At 38.3% G+C, this 21,053-nt stretch overlaps 2 protein-coding genes across 4 annotated transcripts; both read left to right on the forward strand.

The window, feature by feature from the left end:
- The first annotated feature begins 1,881 nt into the window (after positions 1-1,881).
- Positions 1,882-12,339, forward strand: LOC112512513 (DNA (cytosine-5)-methyltransferase DRM2-like). Of its 3 annotated transcripts, none has more exons than XM_025118510.1 (11): positions 1,882-1,970; positions 2,137-2,190; positions 3,753-3,796; positions 4,102-4,236; positions 5,301-5,400; positions 5,480-5,526; positions 6,315-6,470; positions 7,416-7,515; positions 9,320-9,405; positions 10,174-10,905; positions 11,766-12,339. In XM_025118510.1, the coding sequence occupies exons 3-11, from the start codon at positions 3,794-3,796 to the stop codon at positions 12,198-12,200; spliced, it is 1,794 nt and encodes a 597-aa protein (XP_024974278.1). In that variant the 5' UTR covers positions 1,882-1,970; positions 2,137-2,190; positions 3,753-3,793; the 3' UTR covers positions 12,201-12,339. The 3 variants fall into 3 exon arrangements, with proteins under 3 accessions (XP_024974278.1, XP_024974277.1, XP_024974279.1); XM_025118509.1 differs by having other exon boundaries at positions 1,901-1,970; positions 3,733-3,796; XM_025118511.1 differs by having other exon boundaries at positions 1,952-2,190; positions 3,733-3,796.
- An 853-nt stretch (positions 12,340-13,192) lies between these two features.
- LOC112513240 (transcription factor MYB64-like) lies at positions 13,193-20,703 on the forward strand. The gene is made up of 4 exons (XM_025119445.1): positions 13,193-13,548; positions 13,889-14,016; positions 15,659-15,785; positions 20,087-20,703. The coding sequence occupies exons 2-4, from the start codon at positions 13,916-13,918 to the stop codon at positions 20,561-20,563; spliced, it is 705 nt and encodes a 234-aa protein (XP_024975213.1). The 5' UTR covers positions 13,193-13,548; positions 13,889-13,915; the 3' UTR covers positions 20,564-20,703.
- The last annotated feature ends 350 nt before the right edge of the window (positions 20,704-21,053 follow it).

Below are 21,053 nucleotides of genomic sequence, written 5' to 3' on the forward strand. Positions count from 1 at the left end.
TATATATATATATATATATATATATATATATATATATATATATTAGAACATATACATGTCAATCAATATCTTAAATCATGACCTTATATAAAAAAGCAAATTGCATGAAAAAAATAACATACTTTAATTTGATTTTTATTCTGAGTAACGTATTTTCATAACTTTCATTTTGATACATAAGATGTAAATTTTTAAACATTTAAGTAACCCGGTAACCGGTTCAAGCATTAATCGGTTACGATGCTGATGTGACGAGTGATGTGGTATTAAACTCGGTATTATTTGCTATTCGACCCACTTTCATTCTATCACTCGCTACATCAGCATGGTACAAGTTATTGCTTCAACAGGTTACCCCGATATTTAAATGTTTAAAAATTTATATCTTATATATCAAAATGAAAGTTTTAAAAATACATTACCCAAAATATGAACCAAGTTAAAATACGTTACATTTTCGAAATTTTCTTTATATATTAATACGAATTAAAGATCATGTGACATATGAAACATTGCCTTTTAGACATCGTTTAAAAATATATTGTAATTTCCAAGACAATATTTCTAGTTTTTTTTTAATTGTGATTTTTATTTTGGAGTAAGTTACAAAAACCGTACACATAGTTTGATAAAACACAAGTTTCATCCTTTGGTTTCTATTTTATTACAATTTGTGTCCCTTGCTTTAACGTCTATTACGAGGTGTCGTTAAGTGCCTCCACACTAATTTTTACTTTTTAAGAATAGCATACAAGTATTTAAAACACGTCTACAGAGCGTCAAAGCATCGTAAGAATAAACCTAAATACTGAATTAACCCCCCGCCCACGGTACCCTTTATTCTTCGACACCCATCGTCGATAACTGGCCCACAGATCCATCGTTGCCTATGGTTCATCTTCGTCTATTGCCTCTACCCTCCTATCAATAGCCACCACTGCCTTGGACATCACTGGGAAGATAAGCTTGCTCAGGCAGAGTGCCAATTCGGTACCTGTACCGTTGATTGCCGACAAAGAGGAGGAGATATATTTTATCTTGTGTTTTCATCAAACATCTAAATATTAAGAGCATATATAACAGATTCTCTAAAATAGAGATTTCAGATATTTTTCCTCCAACAGATTCTCCAAAACGTTCCCCAAAACGGACAAAGTATGAGAGAGATGCTGAATTTGCAAATATGGAGAATTTCCAAAAATACAGTACTCAACCTTAATTGGCGCTGCTGGGCCAAAGAAGAACTTGCTGTCGAAAAGGTATTTTTTGTCCCACTCTGTCAATGCCATAATTCTTGTCTCATGCGCGTCAAACATAGAACAATGAGTTTTTGTCATGTTTCATGCCACACCAAACGTGAGACACAGAGTTTTATCCCGACCCATCCGGTCATATCCCATGTACCAAACACAGTCTAAGACATGTTTATTAACAACTTGTCTGGTCAGCTATACATGACTGTTTGATAATGGGTTAATGATATATAAAGTGCCTTATTCAGTAAGCTTACAGAGCGAGTTTTATGCAAAAAAACCAAGTTTTTTTTTCTCCAAACATGTCTATCCCAATTAAAAAACATGCTCATTCTATCTATGAAAAAACCCTCTCAAACAAAAATCTTCCCAATTTATTTAGAAAGAACAATTAACGCAAACAACTTTATCCATGTAGAGACTTAATGAAAAACCAACCAAACAACCTCCAAAAGACGTTAGGGTCACAAACGAAAACCGTAACAGAATGAAAAAAGACAGAGTTACTGATATAATTACTGAAATCAAGGTACTAAAACCAAAATTTCCCTAAACCAAAGGGACTATATTTGTAATTTACAGAAAGAAGCATTAATTTATGCTTCTCCCGTGACAGAAATTCGTCAAAGGGGCTCTTGGCGAAGCTCCGTTGCGAATCTCTCTCTCTCTCTCCCCCCTAATCGGCGAAAGGGGCAAGAATCAAGTTTCGGAACATGTGTAAATGAACTTTTACTTGCTTTCTCCTCTATCAATTGAATAAATCTTTACTTTTGTTTAATTATTGATAACTAGTATGGCCAGCTGACGATGAATTTCACCCAATTTGTAGTTCACATGTTTTGATTAATTTTTTCTTCAATTTTTGGTCTGTTTCGTATGGCAGGAAGTGCATTTTGGAAATTAGCTTCAAAATTGTCGAGGGTTTTAGGCTAATCGGGTAAATTTTGCTGAAATCGCTTTGAAATTCTCTGTTTTTGTTTCAATGTTGGTTGGTGCACATACATGATATCATCGAAGTTCGATCCTTTTGGGGGGTTTTGCTGATTTTTATGGGAAACGAGTGTTTGATGTTTTGTCGGTGGGTTTAGAGTAGATAACTTGAATCTGATTAGGGCTTTTTTTTCCTGTGAAATCTTCGTCTCTGGGTTCGAGAGATGAAACTGTGTGCTTATCTTTGTTCTCTTGACGATGAAATGATGTATTTAAACCAGAATTTAACACCATTTAACCCTTGAAACGCTGTAAGAAAGAGGGATGCTTCATAATGTTTGGTTGCTACTGAAGCAATATGTAGTATTTATTTGGGGATTTTGTCCAAAATAGCCAATTTGAACCCCCCTCACTTTATAGCCATCTTTTCAACTTATAGACCGAAATAGCCGAGATTATGCAAGTGGCAAGAGGCTGTTTGGTTGGTTTTCCTAAGTCCTGTATGGATAAAATTTTCTGTGTGGATTAAATGTCTGTATAGATTGGAAAAGTTTTTGTTTGGAAGGAATTTTTTTTTAATTGGGAGTGGCAGGATTGGAAAAAAAAATTGTCTTTCGGTATAAAGTTCCCCTAAAGCTTATTGAGTAAACCGCTTTTTATATCATCAAGCCACTACCGAACAGTCATGTATGGCTGAGCGAATAAGATGCAAGTCACAGTAAGCTCATTAAGCTGCAAACAAACAGGCCCTTATGCTACTTGCATAACCCACTTTTTTCAATATAATATTCAGAAAAGGTAGACATTATGCAACTTGCATAATTGCTATAGAGGAATGTTAAATCCTTCCAAAGGACGTTTTTATAAAAATCGAACACTTGAAAAAAAATCTCGAGACTTGCAGATTTTGCCGAAAGTGTGTGTTTTGGAAGATTTTGCATTACTCTTATTTGAAGCCCTTCACATTTCTTTCATAAATTGCTGGAATATTAAGTTTTTGAGATGTTTAATTATTTCACTTTTGAAACTTCTAAATATGTGAATTATTTTATGTTACCGGCCTTTTTGGGGGAAGGGAGCTGACTGGCACTCTAACGAGCCTCTGGAAGAACGATGATGATAAACTAAGATTTTTATTGATGGAAGTGAAGGATACCACATGAANAGGGAAGGGAGCTGACTGGCACTCTAACGAGCCTCTGGAAGAACGATGATGATAAACTAAGATTTTTATTGATGGAAGTGAAGGATACCACATGAACTCAAGATTATGTTGTTGGATGTTAGATGCTAGATAGAGATAGCGGGTTACCAAGTAAAGATTATGGGTTGACACTAAGATGTCGGAAATCTCTTGAACTTGTGTTAGAGAGATGAACAATGCCGGTTATTTTCTTGATTATATCTCACCGAGTGATACAAGGAACGCAAAAAAGATTTCTTATAGTGTTCATTGATCTAGAGCATTGTTGGGCTCTTGCTTATTGCTATCATTGCGTTTGACGTTTTAAAATGATAGTTTGTTGTATATGTTGCACTAATTTTGTAGGGAATCTTCTTCTTGAACAGATTGAGAGCTTTACTTGTGCAAGCGTAAAGGTTATCGAGAAATGGTACTTCCTTTCTTATACCATCGTGTATAGTGCTTGTTGGACTTGGGATCATGTGAGACCAGCTTGTTTTCATGAGACCCGTGAGACCCAAAATAACACTAAAAACCATCACAATGTTTTTGCTATGAAGGTTCGGTGTTTTTTGTACTTTCAGTTTTCTGCTGTGAAGGTTTAGTGTTATTTTGTGGGCTTATGAAAATTGTTGGTCTCACAAGAACCCAACCCGTGCTTGTTGTTAATACTGTTTTTACTTGATTTTAGTATATATCTTTATATATTCATTATATTTGATTTCACTTGTATAGGATGGGAATGCCTCTGGTGAGGACTATGAGAATATTGATTGGGATACCGAAGATGAACTTGAAATCCAAAACATAGTCCCATCGACTTGTTCAAATTTGGTAACTCGGAATGCATCTATTGTTGGTAATGGGGAGGTAAATGATATAGCCTAGTAATTGATGTCTCTTAAGACTATTCTTGTTTTGATGGCAATGCAAGTTATAGAGACTAACAAGGTTTATTTAACAATAAAGTATGAAAAGTCGTAAAGGGTAATTTTGGTCATTTATCATTCTTTCATTACAATTTTGAAGTTTTATTTAGCGAACCAAACATACAAATTCCAATTCCTTTGACAGATTCCATTCCAGTTCTTGCCAATCAAACGCATGGTCAAACCTGATTAAAATCCTTTGACAAATTTCATTCTGTGGACCAAACACCACCTAAGATTCTCATTGGATTGCCAATGCTCTGGGAGTTGTTAGATAAACAATTCAAGACTTGGTGAATTCTTCTTATGACACTTGTTTTCCTGACATTCTTACACAAATTCATTTCTTGTTATGTGATCTATAAGTAGGGGTGTAAACGGCACGAGTTGAGTAGAGTAGTAGGTTAACTGAGTCGGGCTCAGAAAATTAATAATAGGCTCGAGCTCGAATATTTTTGAGTTATCGAGCTTGATGCTCGATTATGGGTTCGGACTTGCGATCGATTAACTCGTTTATCGGCTTGAACTCGATAATTTTATATTTTTATTGTATGAGTAATAAATATATGAGCATGTTTGGCTCGAAAAAGGGTATGCTCGAGTGGCTCGGCTCAACTCAAAAAATCGAATCGAGTTTTTGAACAAGCCGAATAGAACGTTAGTGTTATAAAGCTCTGCTCGTTAAGTTAAACGAGTTCTATTTTGTGTTCGAGATCAACTCGAGCTTGAGAATTATTAAGCTCAAGCTCGAGTAGCTCGCTAAAACCTCAAATCGTTTACACCCCATCTATAAGAAATCAATATGGTTTTAATCGGTAGTCAAGGCATCTAAAAAGCAATTGTTTTCGCACCATAATTTGTTGGTTTGGAGCTCTAGGTGCTTGTTTTCGTTAGGTTTCTCTCTTCTGGCTATTATATTGTAAATTTTGCATTTGTGGTTATGCTTTTCCTGTTATCAGAAGTCAGAAAATGAGTACAACTAACTTTATCTTTTTGCATCTCAAGGCGAGCTCATCGGCAGGCCCTTCAAACCCCAATTTGCTTCAGCATTTTCTAGGGATGGGGTTCTCGGAACAATTGATTGTAAAAGCAATTAAAGAAAATGGTACATAATAGATTCTTCAGCTAAATGGTAGTTTAACCAAGATAACATGCCTTACAACGTTGCTCTTCAATATGTGTAGGGGAGGCCAACACGGAATCGATACTTGAATCTCTACTTACGTACGCGGTAAGTGCGGTTTTCACGTTCTTTAGCTGTTGTTCTTTTTTGCATGTAAACTGCATTCTATTTCGTTGTGGTGGAATTGATTTCTAAAACGTCTTTTAAGAAAGCAAGGCATATGTCCATAACCATATGCGTTCAGAAACAGGCTCTTCAATGGCGGGACCCAGGATTTTTGCCGAGCTGGTGCACCTTTAAGGTGGATTAAAGGCCCGCAAAGTCGCCCGATTTGTTTTTAGCCGAATTCCACTGTTTCGATGGTTTTTGTTGAGTTTTTTGGTTGATTTTGAGGGATTTTTCGGCGGTTGATTTCGAGACTTTTTTCCATTTGTTAGTTGATTTTGAGACTTTTTCGGTTTTAGTTGATTTCGAGAGATTTCCGTTTTTTTGGTTTTTGGGTTGTTGTTCCTTGTATTTTCTAATATTCCGGAGCACCCTTCCAAGTTTAGGGGTGTCTCTCTCATACCCAAAAAAAAATTCTATTTGCGAAAATATGTTGAGCGGGTTGCATCGGACCCTGCTCGGGCCTTTATAGGTTCACCCCTGGTCTTCCCCGTTTCATTTTTTAACATTATTTCCAAAAATGTAATTCTAGTCTCGATATCTACAACTTCCATGATTTTAAATCAATAGCTTATACAAAATGCCCCTTTCGTCACAATTTTTTTCCTAAATGGGCGACAAATAGAGGCTTTTCAAAGGTTTAAGCCTGAAAAACGGAGTGAATGTGTCTAGTTTACATGAAAGAATTTGCTATTTTTTTCGGGTACTAACGTTTTATTGATGTATTGCAGGCACTTGAAGACTCTCCCGATGAACTCAACCCGTGTCATCTCAACTCTCCTCAGCAACAACAATGTGTAGATAATGGTCAATTGTCTTCCGACTATGATGAGAGCTTTCTTGACGATATCTCTGAGTCGGATAGTTGGTCCGGTAGTGAAGTAGCCGTGAGTAAATTCTTGACCACATCCGTCATTTATGCAGTGTCAAAAACTTGATTTATAATTACCCAAGAACTTTGCCCTCGGGCCTGTAGCTCTGTTGGCAAAGGGGCGGAGCGATTTTGCTCAAATACGCAAGAGGTTCAAGTTTGAACCCTGTGGGAGACAGGCTTGAACCCTTCCACTAGCCTTAGCTGCTGAGTCAGCTATTGAAATGCCTCCTCACATGTGGTTCCTAGGGGGGGAGTTTTTTGTGGGAAAAGCTTGATTTATTAATACCCAAGAATTTTCCCTTGGGCGTGTAGCTCAGTTGGCCAAGGGGCGGAGTGATTTTGCTCAAATACACAACTAGTTCAAGTTCGATCCCGTGGGAGACGGGCTTGAACCTCTCCGCTAGCCTCAGCCGCTGAGACGGCCTCTGAAATGCCTTCTCACATGTGGTTCCTAGGGGGTGGGTTCCGTGTGGACAACCTTTTTTTATAGAGCAATTGGTTCTGGTGTCATATCACCCTTTTCCTTGGCTTCTTTTTATATGTGGGAATGGGACTTGACCCAATTTTTTGGGTTTTGATTGGGCTTTTTCGGGCCTTGACCGGGTTTTTTTAACTGGTTAAGGACCGGTCCCAGGTTCAAGTTGTACGACCAAAACAGGTTTTTGCCTATAACCGATTCTTGGGCTGGGCCTTTTTTAACCGGTCCTCGGTTTTTACTGGTCCAAAATCAGTTAACCGGTCATTTGTGCATCTCTAAGCTAGTGTATGTGGGAAGGAATGAGAATTTCAAAATGTTTATAAGTGTTTTCCATGGAAACGACTACCCGTTCCAGCAAAATATTTGAATAGTAATGTTTGACGTGTTTTATATATGCTTAATCATGTTTCATTATATTATATTTTAAATCGCTTTCTAAAATTGTTAAAAACCTTGATATTTGAGATCTATTTCCTGCAGGAAATTGATAGTTCGTTACCTGAACATGAGAAAGCATTATTGTCCTTAGCAAATATGGGGTATACGGTAGAAGAGGCTTCAGCAGCCGTGGCTAGATGCGGTAAATATATGATTTTGATACACACACGCATATGTATATATATAGAGAGAGACACGAAGAATCATGTGAGAATGGAAGTTAAGGTGAGAAGCGTAAGTAAGGATCTGAACTCTGATCACTTTTAATCTCACCCCCGCCCCATGAATTGCGCTTGATATGGGAATTGATCCGGTGCATCTCACTAGTGTTGAGATTCAATTAGGGTTGATCCAAGGGTGGAGATCCCTTCTTACCTTTCTTACCGTAACTTCCATTCCATTCTCACTGGAACCTAACCCTATATATGTGTATATATATAGAGTTGGGTTCTCGTGAGACCAACCTGTTTTCGTGAGACCACAAAATAACATTGAACCTTCATAGCAAAACACCGTGAAGGTACAAAAAAACCCAAACCTTCATAGCAAAACACCGTGAAGGTACAAAAAAACCCAAACCTTCACGGCAAAAACACTGTGAAGGTTCAGTGTTATTTTGTGGTTTCATGGGTCTCACGTAAATAGGCTGGTCTCACATGATCCCAACTCGCCTTCCCTATGTTAAAATTGTTGGTTCTTTTTCTTTCTCTTCACCACTGATCGTCCGTTGTTGTGAAACTATAATACTAATTTCGCCTTCCTAATTACAAAGTCAAACTAAAGTCAACAGCCACAAGCAATCCAATATAACCTTGAAGGCAAACTCAAACCAGCAAAAAATCCAATATAGCCTTGTGGCTCCGCTCTATAGGTCACCTGTTCGAGTTTCCATAGGGCCACTCGGAATTTTGTATGAGGGTCTTTGGCCTATCGGTATGTCCATCCCCAACCTTCTACGAGGTCATGGGTTCAATCTTCATGAAATGTGAGGAGGATGCGTGCATTTATTTATTGTTCAGTTGATGTATATAAATATTATACATTAAAAAACAATAAATAAAGAGAGATAGAGAGTGAGACCAAGCATTTTAAGGGGAAAAACAATAAGGTTTTCAAGTTTTAATTTAGTTGGGTAGTTTAGTAATCTACCTATCTTGTCCCATCTTCTTGATTTTTGTTCAACCTATTTTGGTGGGAAAATTGCAGTTTTGTCCCACTCAATCATGTTTGTCTCAGTCTAGTTGTTTGGTTTGTTTTCCATTAAGCCTTGTATGGATAAAGTTGTATGTGTATTAATCTGTCTGTATAGATTGAGAAGATTTTTGTTTGAGAAAGTTTTTTCATAGAAGGAAGGAGCGGTGTTTTTTCTATTTTGAGGGGCAGGTTTGGAAAAAACTTGGCTTAATGCATAAAGCTCCCCCCTGAAGCTTACTGAATAAGCCACTTTCTATATCATTAAGTCACTACCAAATAGTCATGTATAGCTGACCGAATAAGCTTCGAGTCCCATGAAGCTCATTAAGCAGCTAACAAGCACGCCTAAGTTCTGTATGGGTAAAGCTGTCTCTGTGGATTAATCTGTCTGTATTAAAATGAGAAGGTTTTTGTTTGTGAGAGTTTTTTTCATAAATGGAGGGGCATGTTTATTAATAGTGGGAGGGGTATGTTTATTAATAGTGGGAGGGGCAGGTTTGAAAAAAACTTGAGTTTCTGCATAAAGCTCCCCCTTAGAAGCTTACTGAATAAGCTACTTTCTATATCATTATGCTACTACCAAACAATCATGTATAGCTGATTGAATAAGCTTTGAGTCCCATTAAGCTTGTTAAGCTGCTAACAAACAGGCCCTCAATCTAATTGTTGCGCCAACGTGGGAAAATAAGTTTTTGTTCTGTCTACTTACCAAATGCACCTTTAAGGTTCTTACTAGTTGACCATTTTTGCAGGTCCCGAAGCCACGATTGCAGAACTAACTGATTTTATTGGTGCCGCTCAAATGGCAAAGACGGAAGATGTCTTCTTTGAGGAGGAGGTGTTTGTTTTTACTGATAATTTAGTTCCCGAAACTAAAACAGCTTCAATTCTTTCATTCTTCTGTTTTTTTGGGAAAAAAAGAAAATTTGTTTTCTTTTAACGTATTTACTGCCTAAGGGCATCTCCAAACCGACAGTAAAAACGCCATTTTGCCAGTTTGGAAACTACAAGCGGTAGGCAAAAAAATCCCGGCATTTTTGCTTGAGATGGGAGAGAAATGACATATATGCTGTGTAGTTGATGATAGGGGTGTAAACGAGCCGAGTTGAGTCGAGGAGTAGTTTATTCAAGCTTGAGTTTGAATAACTTTTTCAATGTAGGGTAGGGCTCGAGCTCGAATATCTTTTGAATCATTGAGCTCGATGCTCATTTATGGGCTCGAACTTGCAATCGTTTAACTTGTTTATTTGCTCGAGCTCGATAATTTTTTTATTTTTATTGTATGATTTATGAACATACAAGCATTTTTGGCTTGAAAAAAGTGTATGCTCGAGTGGCTCTTGGCTTGAAAAATTTAGTCGAGTTTTCGCACGAGCCGAGTCGAACATCAATGTTATGAAGCTCGACTTCGTTAAGTGAAACAAGTTCTATTTTGTGTTCGAGATCAACTCGAGCTCGAGAACTATTAAGCTCGGGCTCGAGTAGCTTGTTAGAAGCTCGAATCTTTTACACCCCTAGTTGTAGATGGATAGAATTTTGGTGTTGTGATTTGAGATGGTCTAATCTGATATTCTCTTTTTCTTTCTCGTAATGCATCTAATTTCAGAAACCGAAGATCTCGATTGGCGCAAATGGGGGACTTAAAAAGAGGAAATTGTACGAGCTTGAACTTTGGAAAAGAAAGAAGCGTAAAGGTCTGATAAACGAAGAGGACGATGTTCTTCGTCTTCCGAACCCGATGATCGGGTTTGGTGTCCCTACCGATACTATGGTGGTAACTCATAGAACGCTCCCAGAAGCCGCCATTGGACCTCCGTTTTTCTACTATGAAAACGTTGCATTAGCTCCAAAAGGAGTTTGGGACACCATTTCTCGCTTCCTTTATGACGTTCAGCCGGAGTTTGTTGACTCTAAGTACTTCTGTGCGACTGCAAGAAAACGAGGATACGTTCATAATCTCCCGATCCATAACAGATTCCCGCTTCTTCCTCTTCCTCCGCGGACTATAAATGACGCATTACCGTTGACAAAAAGGTGGTGGCCGGAATGGGATAAACGAACGAAACTCAACTGCTTACAAACTGTTATCGGAAGTGCCAAATTGACGGATAGGATCCGGAAGGCTCTAGAAAAGTGGGGTGATGATCCACCACTGCATGTGCAGAAGTATGTTATCGAGGAATGCCGGAAGTGGAACTTGGTATGGGTAGGGAAGAACAAGCTTGCGCCATTGGAGCCCGATGAGTTCGAAATGTTGTTGGGATTTCCGAGAAACCATACGAGAGGAGGAGGTATAAGTAGGACGGATAGATACAAATCGCTTGGCAACTCATTTCAGGTAATATATTCTTTTGTTGTTTTTTATATTAAATGTTACAAATAAAAAATGATGGCATTAGGGTCGGAAACGGGTGGGCGGAGAATGCACCCCCTTTCCCCGACCCTGTTTATGCCCCCATCCTATCTAATCCCGGACGGGTTTTGCGAAGGAATCCCGCGTACCCGTATTGTAAAATACATACATATGCATATGTATATACATATACATATATAGAGGGATGTTCCAAAAAATAAAAACCGAGGAACACCCTGGTAACCATTCATCTGTACACATGTGCATACAAGTAATTGAAGTTGTTTATTGGTTTCTATACATGTGTGCATGTTATGCACATGTGCATATCAAACGTTATTTGTATGCTCATGTGCATACCATACAGATGAATGATTACTAGGGTGTCATACCGTACAGATGAATGATTACTAAGGTGTTTTTTCATATTATCATTTTTTTGCGGTTTTCCCATAAACCTGACCCTATATATACGTATACGTATATGTATACAGAGAGGACAAATCAAATACAAACCATGGAAAGTTTGCAAACCATACATACCAATGAATTAAGATATTTATGGAAATGATGAAGGTTAATTTATTATGATTTGAGTATTTATAGAAGATGATTAGAGTTCATAATCAATGCTTTATATTAGGAAACAATTGATATATTTATGAAACCATATATTCGTTAGAATAGATGGATGGTTGAGATCGGTTTATATGGTTTGTAACCTTTCCGTTTGTATTTGATTTGTCCTCTAGAGGACAGGTCTGCATACATCTCACCCCACCCCGCCTCGAGATGGGAAATACTCGGTTTGTTTGGTTTTTACATTTGATGTTCTCCTTTTGTAGGTAGATACAGTAGCGTATCATCTCTCTGCACTGAAGGACATGTTTCCAAACGGTTTAAACTTGCTGTCTCTCTTCTCGGGCATCGGAGGTGCCGAAGTTGCTCTCCACAGACTCGGGATTCCTCTGAAAAACGTGGTCTCGGTCGAAATCTCGGAAGCTAATCGAGACATCGTCAGGAGTTGGTGGGAACAAACCAACCAAAAAGGTAACCTCATTCACTTGGCCGACGTTCAACAACTTAACGGTGACCGGCTCGAACAATTCATGGGTTCGTTTGGCGGGTTTGATCTCATTGTCGGTGGCAGTCCGTGCAATAATCTCGCGGGCAGTAACAGGGTTAGCCGAGACGGACTCGAAGGCGAACAATCGTCGCTATTTTACGATTATTTTCGTATCCTTGATCTAGTTAAATGCATCATGAATAAACAACAATGATTCATTCTTCAAAGGGCTAAACTCAGATTGATGCTTAGATTGATGAACCCTTTTTATGTGTTGATTTAGATTTGGTAGTTCTATTTGAAGTTTGAACCATTTGGAAGAAATAACCAAAAAATTATTGACTTTTCTCTCCAATTTGTTTTAGATGCTTATAATGTATTTAGACCAATCTGTTTTCGTGAGACTTGTGATACTACAAAATAATATTTGAAACTTCAAAGCAAAACTAAAAAAAAAAATCTGAATCTTCACGGCAAAAACATTGTGAAGGTTACTTGCACAATGTTTTGTTGTGCACGGGTTTAGTGTTATTTTGGTGGTTTGGTTCTCATGAAAACAGTCTGGTTTTATATCTATCCCTGGTCGAATCCAAGTGTTGGCAAAACTGTTGTGGTCATGGAGGTTCATTTGCGATGACTCCAGGCTATTTGTGGCTGTCCAAAGGATTAGTCGGTGTGTGTAAGTTGACCTAAAAACCCACAATTACCAAAAAGATAGTTGTGTATTTGCTTATTCTAGTTATGATAATTGGTTCGTAGCCCAAAATGTGTGACTGACAAGGACCGGTTATTATTGGTTATATAGGCTTGGTCCACTTGGTCCTTTATCATTGCATTACACGAGTATCCTTATTGTGTGTGCGTGTTTTGGTAATTTAACTTAAAATATTAATTAAGAATATTTTAGAGATTTTATAAATATCTTCTCTCATCTCTTCTCTTTCATCTCTTCGATAAATCTTATTCGGCGAATCTTATTCCAATGAACCTTATGTGAACATAAGATACACATTGTGATACCTGCAAACGATATTTACACTGATACCCAAATATATATACAAGATACACAATGTAATACTCTTTGTAAAAAAATAAAAATATATACTATAATACATTTTTCATAAAACAAAGAAAATACAGTGTCATACAAGTGAAAATTTGTAAACATTAATGGAACTTTGAATTCGCCTTCGTGGCTACTCTTACGGCTTGAGGCCCCACGACACACAACTCACGTCACCTAGACCTTGCTAAAACCTGAAAACCCCGCCATGGATCATAGAAGTTCATCGGATTAGTTGGAATCATCACTCAATCCTTCACAGCAATCCTCAAATGGAAGACAATCTTCGCCCAAATCATTCTCACTCTAATCCTTCTCCTCGATCAATCATGTTCGTCGCTGAAATGGACATCTCCAATCGATTATTTCCCAAAATGGAACGAGATAAAGTCGACGTTGATTGGCTCTACTATTTGCTCTTCAAAACGCTATAACAACCATCATCGTCTACACCGGACTCGACGTCACTTACTGTAAAACCATGAAAATGGTACTATAGGTATGGAATCGACTCAGATTCATTTTTCTCTGTATGCTCCTACATTACGGTTGTACTTTTGTTACTGAATATCACCTTGGATTTCGTTGTAATCGCTATATGCATTCCTTACATTTTGGGGTTTTTGTATTTGATTACCGTTTAGCAACTCGCTTTTGCGTGATCTCCCTTCTGGAAAACTTCCAGGGACGCGAATCGATGATCAAATCGATGGATCTGATGAAGGGGGAAAGGAGTTTGGCGTTAGCGATTTCGTTTATTTCATGGAAGTTGATGATCGGAATTTTATGTTTTGTTCTGCTACTAATCACATTCCCGCTTCTTTTGGTGACTCAAGCAGTGGTTTATCTCGTCTACAAATCACACCATGGAGAAGCCATTGATGTATCAACCAATTTGGGCGAATCATAGCCAGCTTTCAAAATCGATGAAGACATTCAGCCTCAACCTGCATCTCAAGGTTAATAGGTATGGTTTTCTTTTCTTCGATTGTGATTTTGGGGTAATATTCAAATTTTGAAAGCAGTAGGTACAAGTAGTTATTGCGTGATCCTTTCACAGAAATTGAGATTGGTTTCTTTAGATATCGGTAAAAACAGCCATGGATTAAGAATTTGGATGTCTAAGAATCACTTTTAAGTAATATTTTGACTCTTAATTTTAAGAATCAATTGTGTTGCGATCTATGATGAGAGCTCTCTTGATGATCTCTCTGAGTCGGATAGTTGGTCTGGTAGTGAAGTAGCTGTGAGTAAATTCTTGACCAAGTCCATCATTTATGCGGTGTCAAAAGCTTGATTTATTAATACCCAAGAATTTTACCCTGGGCGTGTAGCTCAGTTTGCAAAGGGGCAGAGCGACTTTGCTCAAACACACAAAAGGTTCAAGTTCGAAACCAGCAGAAGGGCTTGAACCTCTCCGCTAGCCTCAGCCACTGATTCAGCTCTGAAATGCCTCCTCACATGTTGGGCCTGTCGAGTTTGCTGGTGATCAACCTTTCAAAAAGGAAGGTCGGTGCGACACTCATTGAGAACTTCAGGCTAATTTATTAGCATATGGTTTGTGTTGCTTACAGTATCAAGGTGAGTAATGACTTGAGATCTTCGGAACATAATAGAAAATCTACATGATTAAAGTTTTATACAAGATTCCATCCCGGCAACCATTTCATCCCGCTTCTCCACTCCAATTATCTGCATGACGATCTTTTTGACGACCCAATCATTGCATCATTGGCCTCCCATTTGACCATACAAGGAAAAGAAGCTAATACGGAATTATTAACTATGTATTTTGATCGTTGGATTACATTGTCAATCGACGGCCACAAATCTATTCACTTCATAACCCTTTAGTACCAACCAGCCGCCGTTAGAAGGATACCGTTTCTAACCTCACTATAGGCACTATCCTCATTTCCTCCACAAATTACTTAGAGAAATTTGGTCCCAGCCTGAATCTGTTCAGTAAGAATTCATCTGAACCAAAAATGGGTAGTTGTGCTTTTATAGAATCTCCATCAAATCAGCCGTATCCCAAAATTTCTAACTCTCTGCAGTTTACAAATCAGGAGGCTCCACAAAATCTGTGTCGTGGGGCCCCTACTCAATCCCATGATGCACTCGATTCATATCAAGCTTCTTCGGCCCATAGTTTCTTGAAAGATTGGATCTCTTCATTTGCTTCAAGTCCTTGCGAGTTGAATGATAAAAGTGCATTCAAGCATGGCTGTGAGAGTACAGGAATTTTGAACTGCCCGTCAAAAGGTTTGTTGGAACCACCGATGAATCAACCCAAAATTAATCAGACAGTCAATCTTCAAATGCCATTGGAAAATTCTGTCGAGGTTTCCTGCGTAGGCTCTGGGGAGATTCACAAAAAAGCAAAGGGTAATAATAGAAACAAGAATAATGCGCAAACCAAAGGGAGAGTAAAAAAAGTCTGGTGGGAGAAATTACCTGCTAGACGCCAATGGAGTAATGAAGAAGACATGTAAATTTCGTTATCCTGTATATTTGACGTTTAGATGTCGTTTCTTTCGTTTTTTGTGTTCCAATTTTACATCTTTCTTTTTCTCCCAGTTTTCGTGAAGAAAATCTCTATTTTTCAGGTTGCTGGTGCAGCTGGTGAAGCAGCACGGAGATAGGAACTGGGCATGTATTGCTGAAAAGTTCCCTCTGAGGGCTGGGAAGCAATGCAGAGATAGATGGCTAAACTATTTGAGGCCAAATATCATGGTATTGCTTCCACGTCATAGTTAACTATTTATAACGTTGGTTATTTATTTTTCCCTTCTATTGTTCTACATTTTTGTTGCACATCATCAACGGTAATCCTTTTTTAATCTTAATAGTTGGGATAGGCTATAGCTGGAACTCAATAAACATTTGAAGGAAGGTTGGGTTCTCGTGAGGCCCGCTTGTATATGTGGGACCGGTTGTGAAGGCACAAAAACACACTGAATCTTCATAATGAAAACACTGTGAAGGTACAAAAAGAAGCCTTCACAGTGTTTTTCTTTGGAGGGTTGTCCCGGGCTGTGCCCCGACTAATCCCGGCAACTTGCGACTATAAGACATCAATCCTGATAAACTCGGTGACCACAAGTGTTGTGGATGACTGGAATTGAACCCGGGACAGATGGGATATTCCACATCTCCCTGGGCCTCTACCACTACGCCACAACCCTTGTGGTTCTTCACAATGTTTTTGCTGTCAAGGTTCGGTGTCTTTTTGTACCTTCATGGTGTTTTATTGTGAAGGTTTGGTGTTATTTTGTGATATGACGGGTCTCATGAAAACATGTTGGACTCACTTGATCCCAAGTCTTTAAAGAAATGAACCTCCTTAGGGTTCCAGGACAACATCTTTCCACGCATCCTAGTTACGGCTAATCCCTCTGGTATATCCCACACACTTGCATCTCTTTTCATAACTTGCTCCATGTCATTATCGGCCAACCTGTACGTCTCCTAACTATCTCTTTTTGGTACAAGTCTCCTCTTTTAACCAGTGTATTTTAAGGTGTTCTATAGATACATTAGGACTTTCTTGTCACACAAGACTCTTGAAGCTTGTCTTCATTTAGGGTTAAGGGTTACCACATATTTGATCAATATCTTCATCCTTATGTAATTATTAATCACATACAAAAGACTATCCTTCCTACCTGCTTTTTGTCAGGAGCTTACCACATATTTGGTTTCCCTCTCAACGCCACCTAACGTTGCATGTCATGTATCCTTTTCTAGTCCAGCCTGGAGATGCACTACGCCCGGGCTTTTCAAGCCCGTTTTCAGTAAACCAAAAAAAAGCCCGTGCCTGCCGGGCGGGCTTTGGCGTTGAAAGAGGTCCTGATAGGATTATCTGGCCAGGCTTTAACGGGGCATTGGTAAAATGTTGGCCTACTCGAGCTTTAAATTATGTCTTGGGCCAAGGCTCGGGAATTTTTGTTCCGGGGTTGGGCTTTGGGTCTTTTTGTGCATCTATGTTGATCTTCAATTAGGATTGATCCAAGGGTGGGGATCCCTTCTCACCATAACTTCTATTCTCACCGGAACCCAACCCCTCAATACTACTTGCTGCTGTAATCCTATGGAAACATTTGCCTTATCATCACAAGCTTTTGTCCTTGTTACTAAATCATCATGCATATCATTAACCAAATTTATGTGCATTTAAGAGCTTTCTTTCCCTCCCTTGATCAGTCGTATAATATTGAACATCTTCTATTTTTTTTTTCTATTAGATCCTGTCCAAGGTACTCATTCTACATTCATCTAATATTTTAATAGTCATGATTGTAACATTAATAGCCTAGTGAACAGCCCTTGTGGCATGTAGCTCGGTTGGCAAAGGGGCGACACGACTTTGCTCAAATACACAACAGATTCAAGTTCTAATCCTGCAGGAGATGGGCTTAAACCCCTCCGCTAGCCTTAGCCGCTGAGTCAGCTCTGAAATGCCTCCTCACATGTGGTTCCTAGGGGGTGGGTTCTCTGTGTGGCCGGTCAGGGGTTGCCGGTAATCAACTATTTTGCTCAAATAACCTAGTGAACCATAATATTATTACCTTATATTTTGCTTAAGGGGTTATTCAGTTGTTTCCTAGTTATACCATATGGGCCTAAAGCTTACCTATTTCATCTTTCTTGGTGCTTCGTTCACATTCAACACTATTATTCTCACATACAAACATATGGTTCCTTATAGAGGCGGACCCATAACTTTTTTCAAGTGGTGACACAATTTGGCTATAAAAACTATCTATTTTTTTTTCTTCACACTATTAGTATAGATCTGGTGGTTGGTTCCTTGTCCTTACATAGAAGATACCCATGTTGGAGTCTAGTCTACATATATTTTAAAAAACACAAGAGGTATTTAAAAAAACACCAAAATTTAAGCTAAAAAACAACAAATTTGACAACAGCGGGACTCGAGCCTGGGCCCTTTGTACATAGGCATGAGCATTTACCATCTTAGCCATTGAAGTCTTGTGCTAATATTTCAGTTTCAAAAACTATACGGTGGCATCCAACAAATTAATACGGTCGCACCCTTCAAAAACGTAATTTTCCCCCTTACGGAACCATGAAGCTGCGGCTGTGCCAATGTATCATTCCATGTGGGTCCGCCCCTTTTTCCTCACCCTCACTATTTTCATTTGAATATTGTTATCAAATTAATCTCAATCTAACCTCGTAATCACTTCACCTTGATGCATATGAATTACGATGTGAATTAAGTTAACAGCCCCTTAATTGCTTTTGGTTTGGCTTAACCTTCTATCGATGCTATTGGAAGGTTAAACCAAACCAAATGAAACGATCCCGGTATATCTGTGGAAATCCAATAAGCATTGGATTATTCACATGGTTAAGTTGTTAGGTTAAGCTTCCTATTATTATTATTTTATAGATCAGCTTAAAGTGTGCTTATCTGAATTCTGTTTTTCCCGAGTTTATAGGTAGCTGCTGTGTATTTAAACTTCTTTCTGGTTCTCGGTTGGGATACAATTCAATAGAGAAATACTTTTCTCCTGTTCCAAAATCTTTAATATCCCACCCGAAGGTGGAGTCTAGAGGGGTGGGATTCATGCAGACCTGACCTTTATTGTTGTCAAAGAGTAGAGTGGTTGTTTCTGTGAAGACCACCGGGCTGTGATAAGTGAGTGGAACAGAAAGAAAGTTACCCCAAAGAAATATATGGAAAAGCAAAAGGTGAAGATACCGAAGAGACCTGAAACAAGAAACAACGTATAAATTAGAAGTCAACTACAACATATAAGTAGAAGTAGGTACAAGAAAACATAGACAAGTCAAGAAAAACTACACTCCTGGTCTAACATAGGATTCTGCTAACCTAATTTCCGGCTCACTGAACTACTGAATGGTTACTTTGCACAAAAAACCGCATGAGGTAAATCAGTCAATGACACTATCTTGCTCATAAGCGTTAGTAACTTAAAAGGGTCATTGACCCAATGGTATCTGGGTTACCGGTGGATCCGAGCCTCCTTAGACGTCGGGTTTCAAACCTCACCACCAAAAGTGAGGAGTATCATGGACAAATGTACCTCACAAGTGTTGGTAACTTAAAAGGGTCAATATCCCTGGTTTACTGGTATATCCCGGCTTGGTTAAAGGTTATGGGTTCAAGTCTAACCAAAGGTGAGGAGTGTATGTGAGTTTCGCCCCCCCCCCCACACACACACATATATATATATATATATATATATATATATATATATGTGTGTGTGTGTGTGTGTGTGTGTTTGTGTGACAAAAGGTCGTGTGAGAATATGAGTTAAAGTGAAAAGTGTAAGTAGGGATTTGGACCCTTGATCACTTTTAATCTCAAACCAACCCATGAATTGCGCTTTAGAAGGGAATTGATCTAGTGTATCTCATTAATGTTGATCTAGTAGTTCTCTTCAATTAGCATTGATCCAAGGATGAAGATCTTATTTACCCTTCTCATGGTAACTCGCATTCTCACCGGGACCCAACCCGTATATGTGTGTGTGTATATATATGGGTGGGGGTGTGTGTGTGTATATATATATATATGGGTGTGTGTGTGTGTATATATATATATATGGGCTTAATCATTTGAGAACTTCAAATTTTGTGAGATCCGTGAGAACTTCTACCTTAAGGTTTTGTTTCATATGATCTTTTTTTCATCTAAGTACAGTATTTAATGTATTGATTAACATATATTTGTTTCACAATGTGTGTCTCGTATGTATTCAGTTCATAATGTGAAACTTTTTTACGTGTAATTTTTGTTTCATAGACTAGCCAAAAAGGTTCAAATTGTTAACCGAGTACATGTAAAACAAAATATTGTGAAACAAATATATGTTGATCAATACATTAAATACGATAATTAAATGGAAAAAGATCATGTGAAACAAAACCTTAAGGTAGAAGTTTTTACGCGTCTCACAAATTTCAGAGTTCTCAAATGATTAAACCCCTGTATATATATTATATACTTCAAAAACTGTTAGTAACATCTCCCTTTTTTGCAGAAAAATGCATGGTCTGAGGAAGATGACAAGCTACTGATTGAATTGCACAAACAATTCGGAAACAAATGGGCGTATATTGCGAGAATGTTTCCCGAAAGGAGCGAAAACAGCATCAAGAACCATTGGAATGCAACCAAAAGAAGGCAGTTATCAATGAATAATAACAAAAACATCAAATACCCCTCCCTCCTGAAAGACTACATCACCAGTCTCACTTCATCGTCTTCCGATGATCAAATCAACATCCAACAAGAACCTCCGGTGGCTGATACCACAACTGCTCCATTAGAGCAGCCAGAAAGCTCGGTTTTTGACTCAATCCATCATCAATCCGAAACGAGCTTCTGGTCTGATTCTGTGATCGGTTATAAGCCTGAGATGGTGTTCGATCAGAATGATTTTGAGTTTGATTTGGTTGATCAACTGCAATTTGATCCGAACGCGGAGAGGGAGTTTCTGGACATGTTCTGCTGGTAGTTCACTTGGCGGTTTTCGGGTTTCGGTAATTTGTTGTGCTTTTTATTGGAATTACTAAACATGATGATGAACTGCCTTATCATCTAACAAATTTTGATGAGCTTTTGTTGTATTTTATGGGATTTTTGGGGTTTGTTTGATTGCTACTTTTGCAAACACTTGGTCAAGTTTTTTGGATTAATCATATGTGTGTTGTTGTTAAGAGCACAAGTATTGGTCCGTTTTTTTTATTAAGTTTTGTATGGATTAAGACAACGAGAGACTCATGATTTTTACTGAGTTGGTGCAACTTTAAGATGGATCAAGGGCTTGTAAAGTCGTCCTATGATTTTTTGTTGAAAATTCTACTGTTTCGAGTGATTTTTTAAGTTTTTTGGTTGATTCCGATGTATTTTTCTTTCGGTTTTTTGGTTGATGTTCTTTGTATTTTTTTAGTATTTGGGGCTACCTCCCTTAAAGTTTAACGGATGCACCTTTCATATCTAAAAAA

The sequence above is a fragment of the Cynara cardunculus genome, assembly GCF_001531365.2.
Source record: "Cynara cardunculus var. scolymus isolate 2C chromosome LG 5, CcrdV1, whole genome shotgun sequence".
NCBI classification, from domain to species: Eukaryota; Viridiplantae; Streptophyta; class Magnoliopsida; order Asterales; family Asteraceae; genus Cynara; species Cynara cardunculus.

Excerpts from the sequence above, each read along its gene's own strand:
- LOC112513240 (XM_025119445.1), top strand. The coding sequence starts at position 13,916 with ATGGAGAAGCCATTGATGTATCAACCAATTTGGGCGAATCATAGCCAG. Across the intron at positions 14,017-15,658 it reads CTGCATCTCAAGGTTAATAG|GTTGCTGGTGCAGCTGGTGA; the intron begins GTATGGTTTTCT and ends TCTATTTTTCAG. Across the intron at positions 15,786-20,086 it reads ATTTGAGGCCAAATATCATG|AAAAATGCATGGTCTGAGGA; the intron begins GTATTGCTTCCA and ends CCTTTTTTGCAG.
- LOC112512513 (XM_025118510.1), top strand. Across the intron at positions 5,401-5,479 it reads AAAAGCAATTAAAGAAAATG|GGGAGGCCAACACGGAATCG; the intron begins GTACATAATAGA and ends CAATATGTGTAG. Across the intron at positions 5,527-6,314 it reads AATCTCTACTTACGTACGCG|GCACTTGAAGACTCTCCCGA; the intron begins GTAAGTGCGGTT and ends GATGTATTGCAG.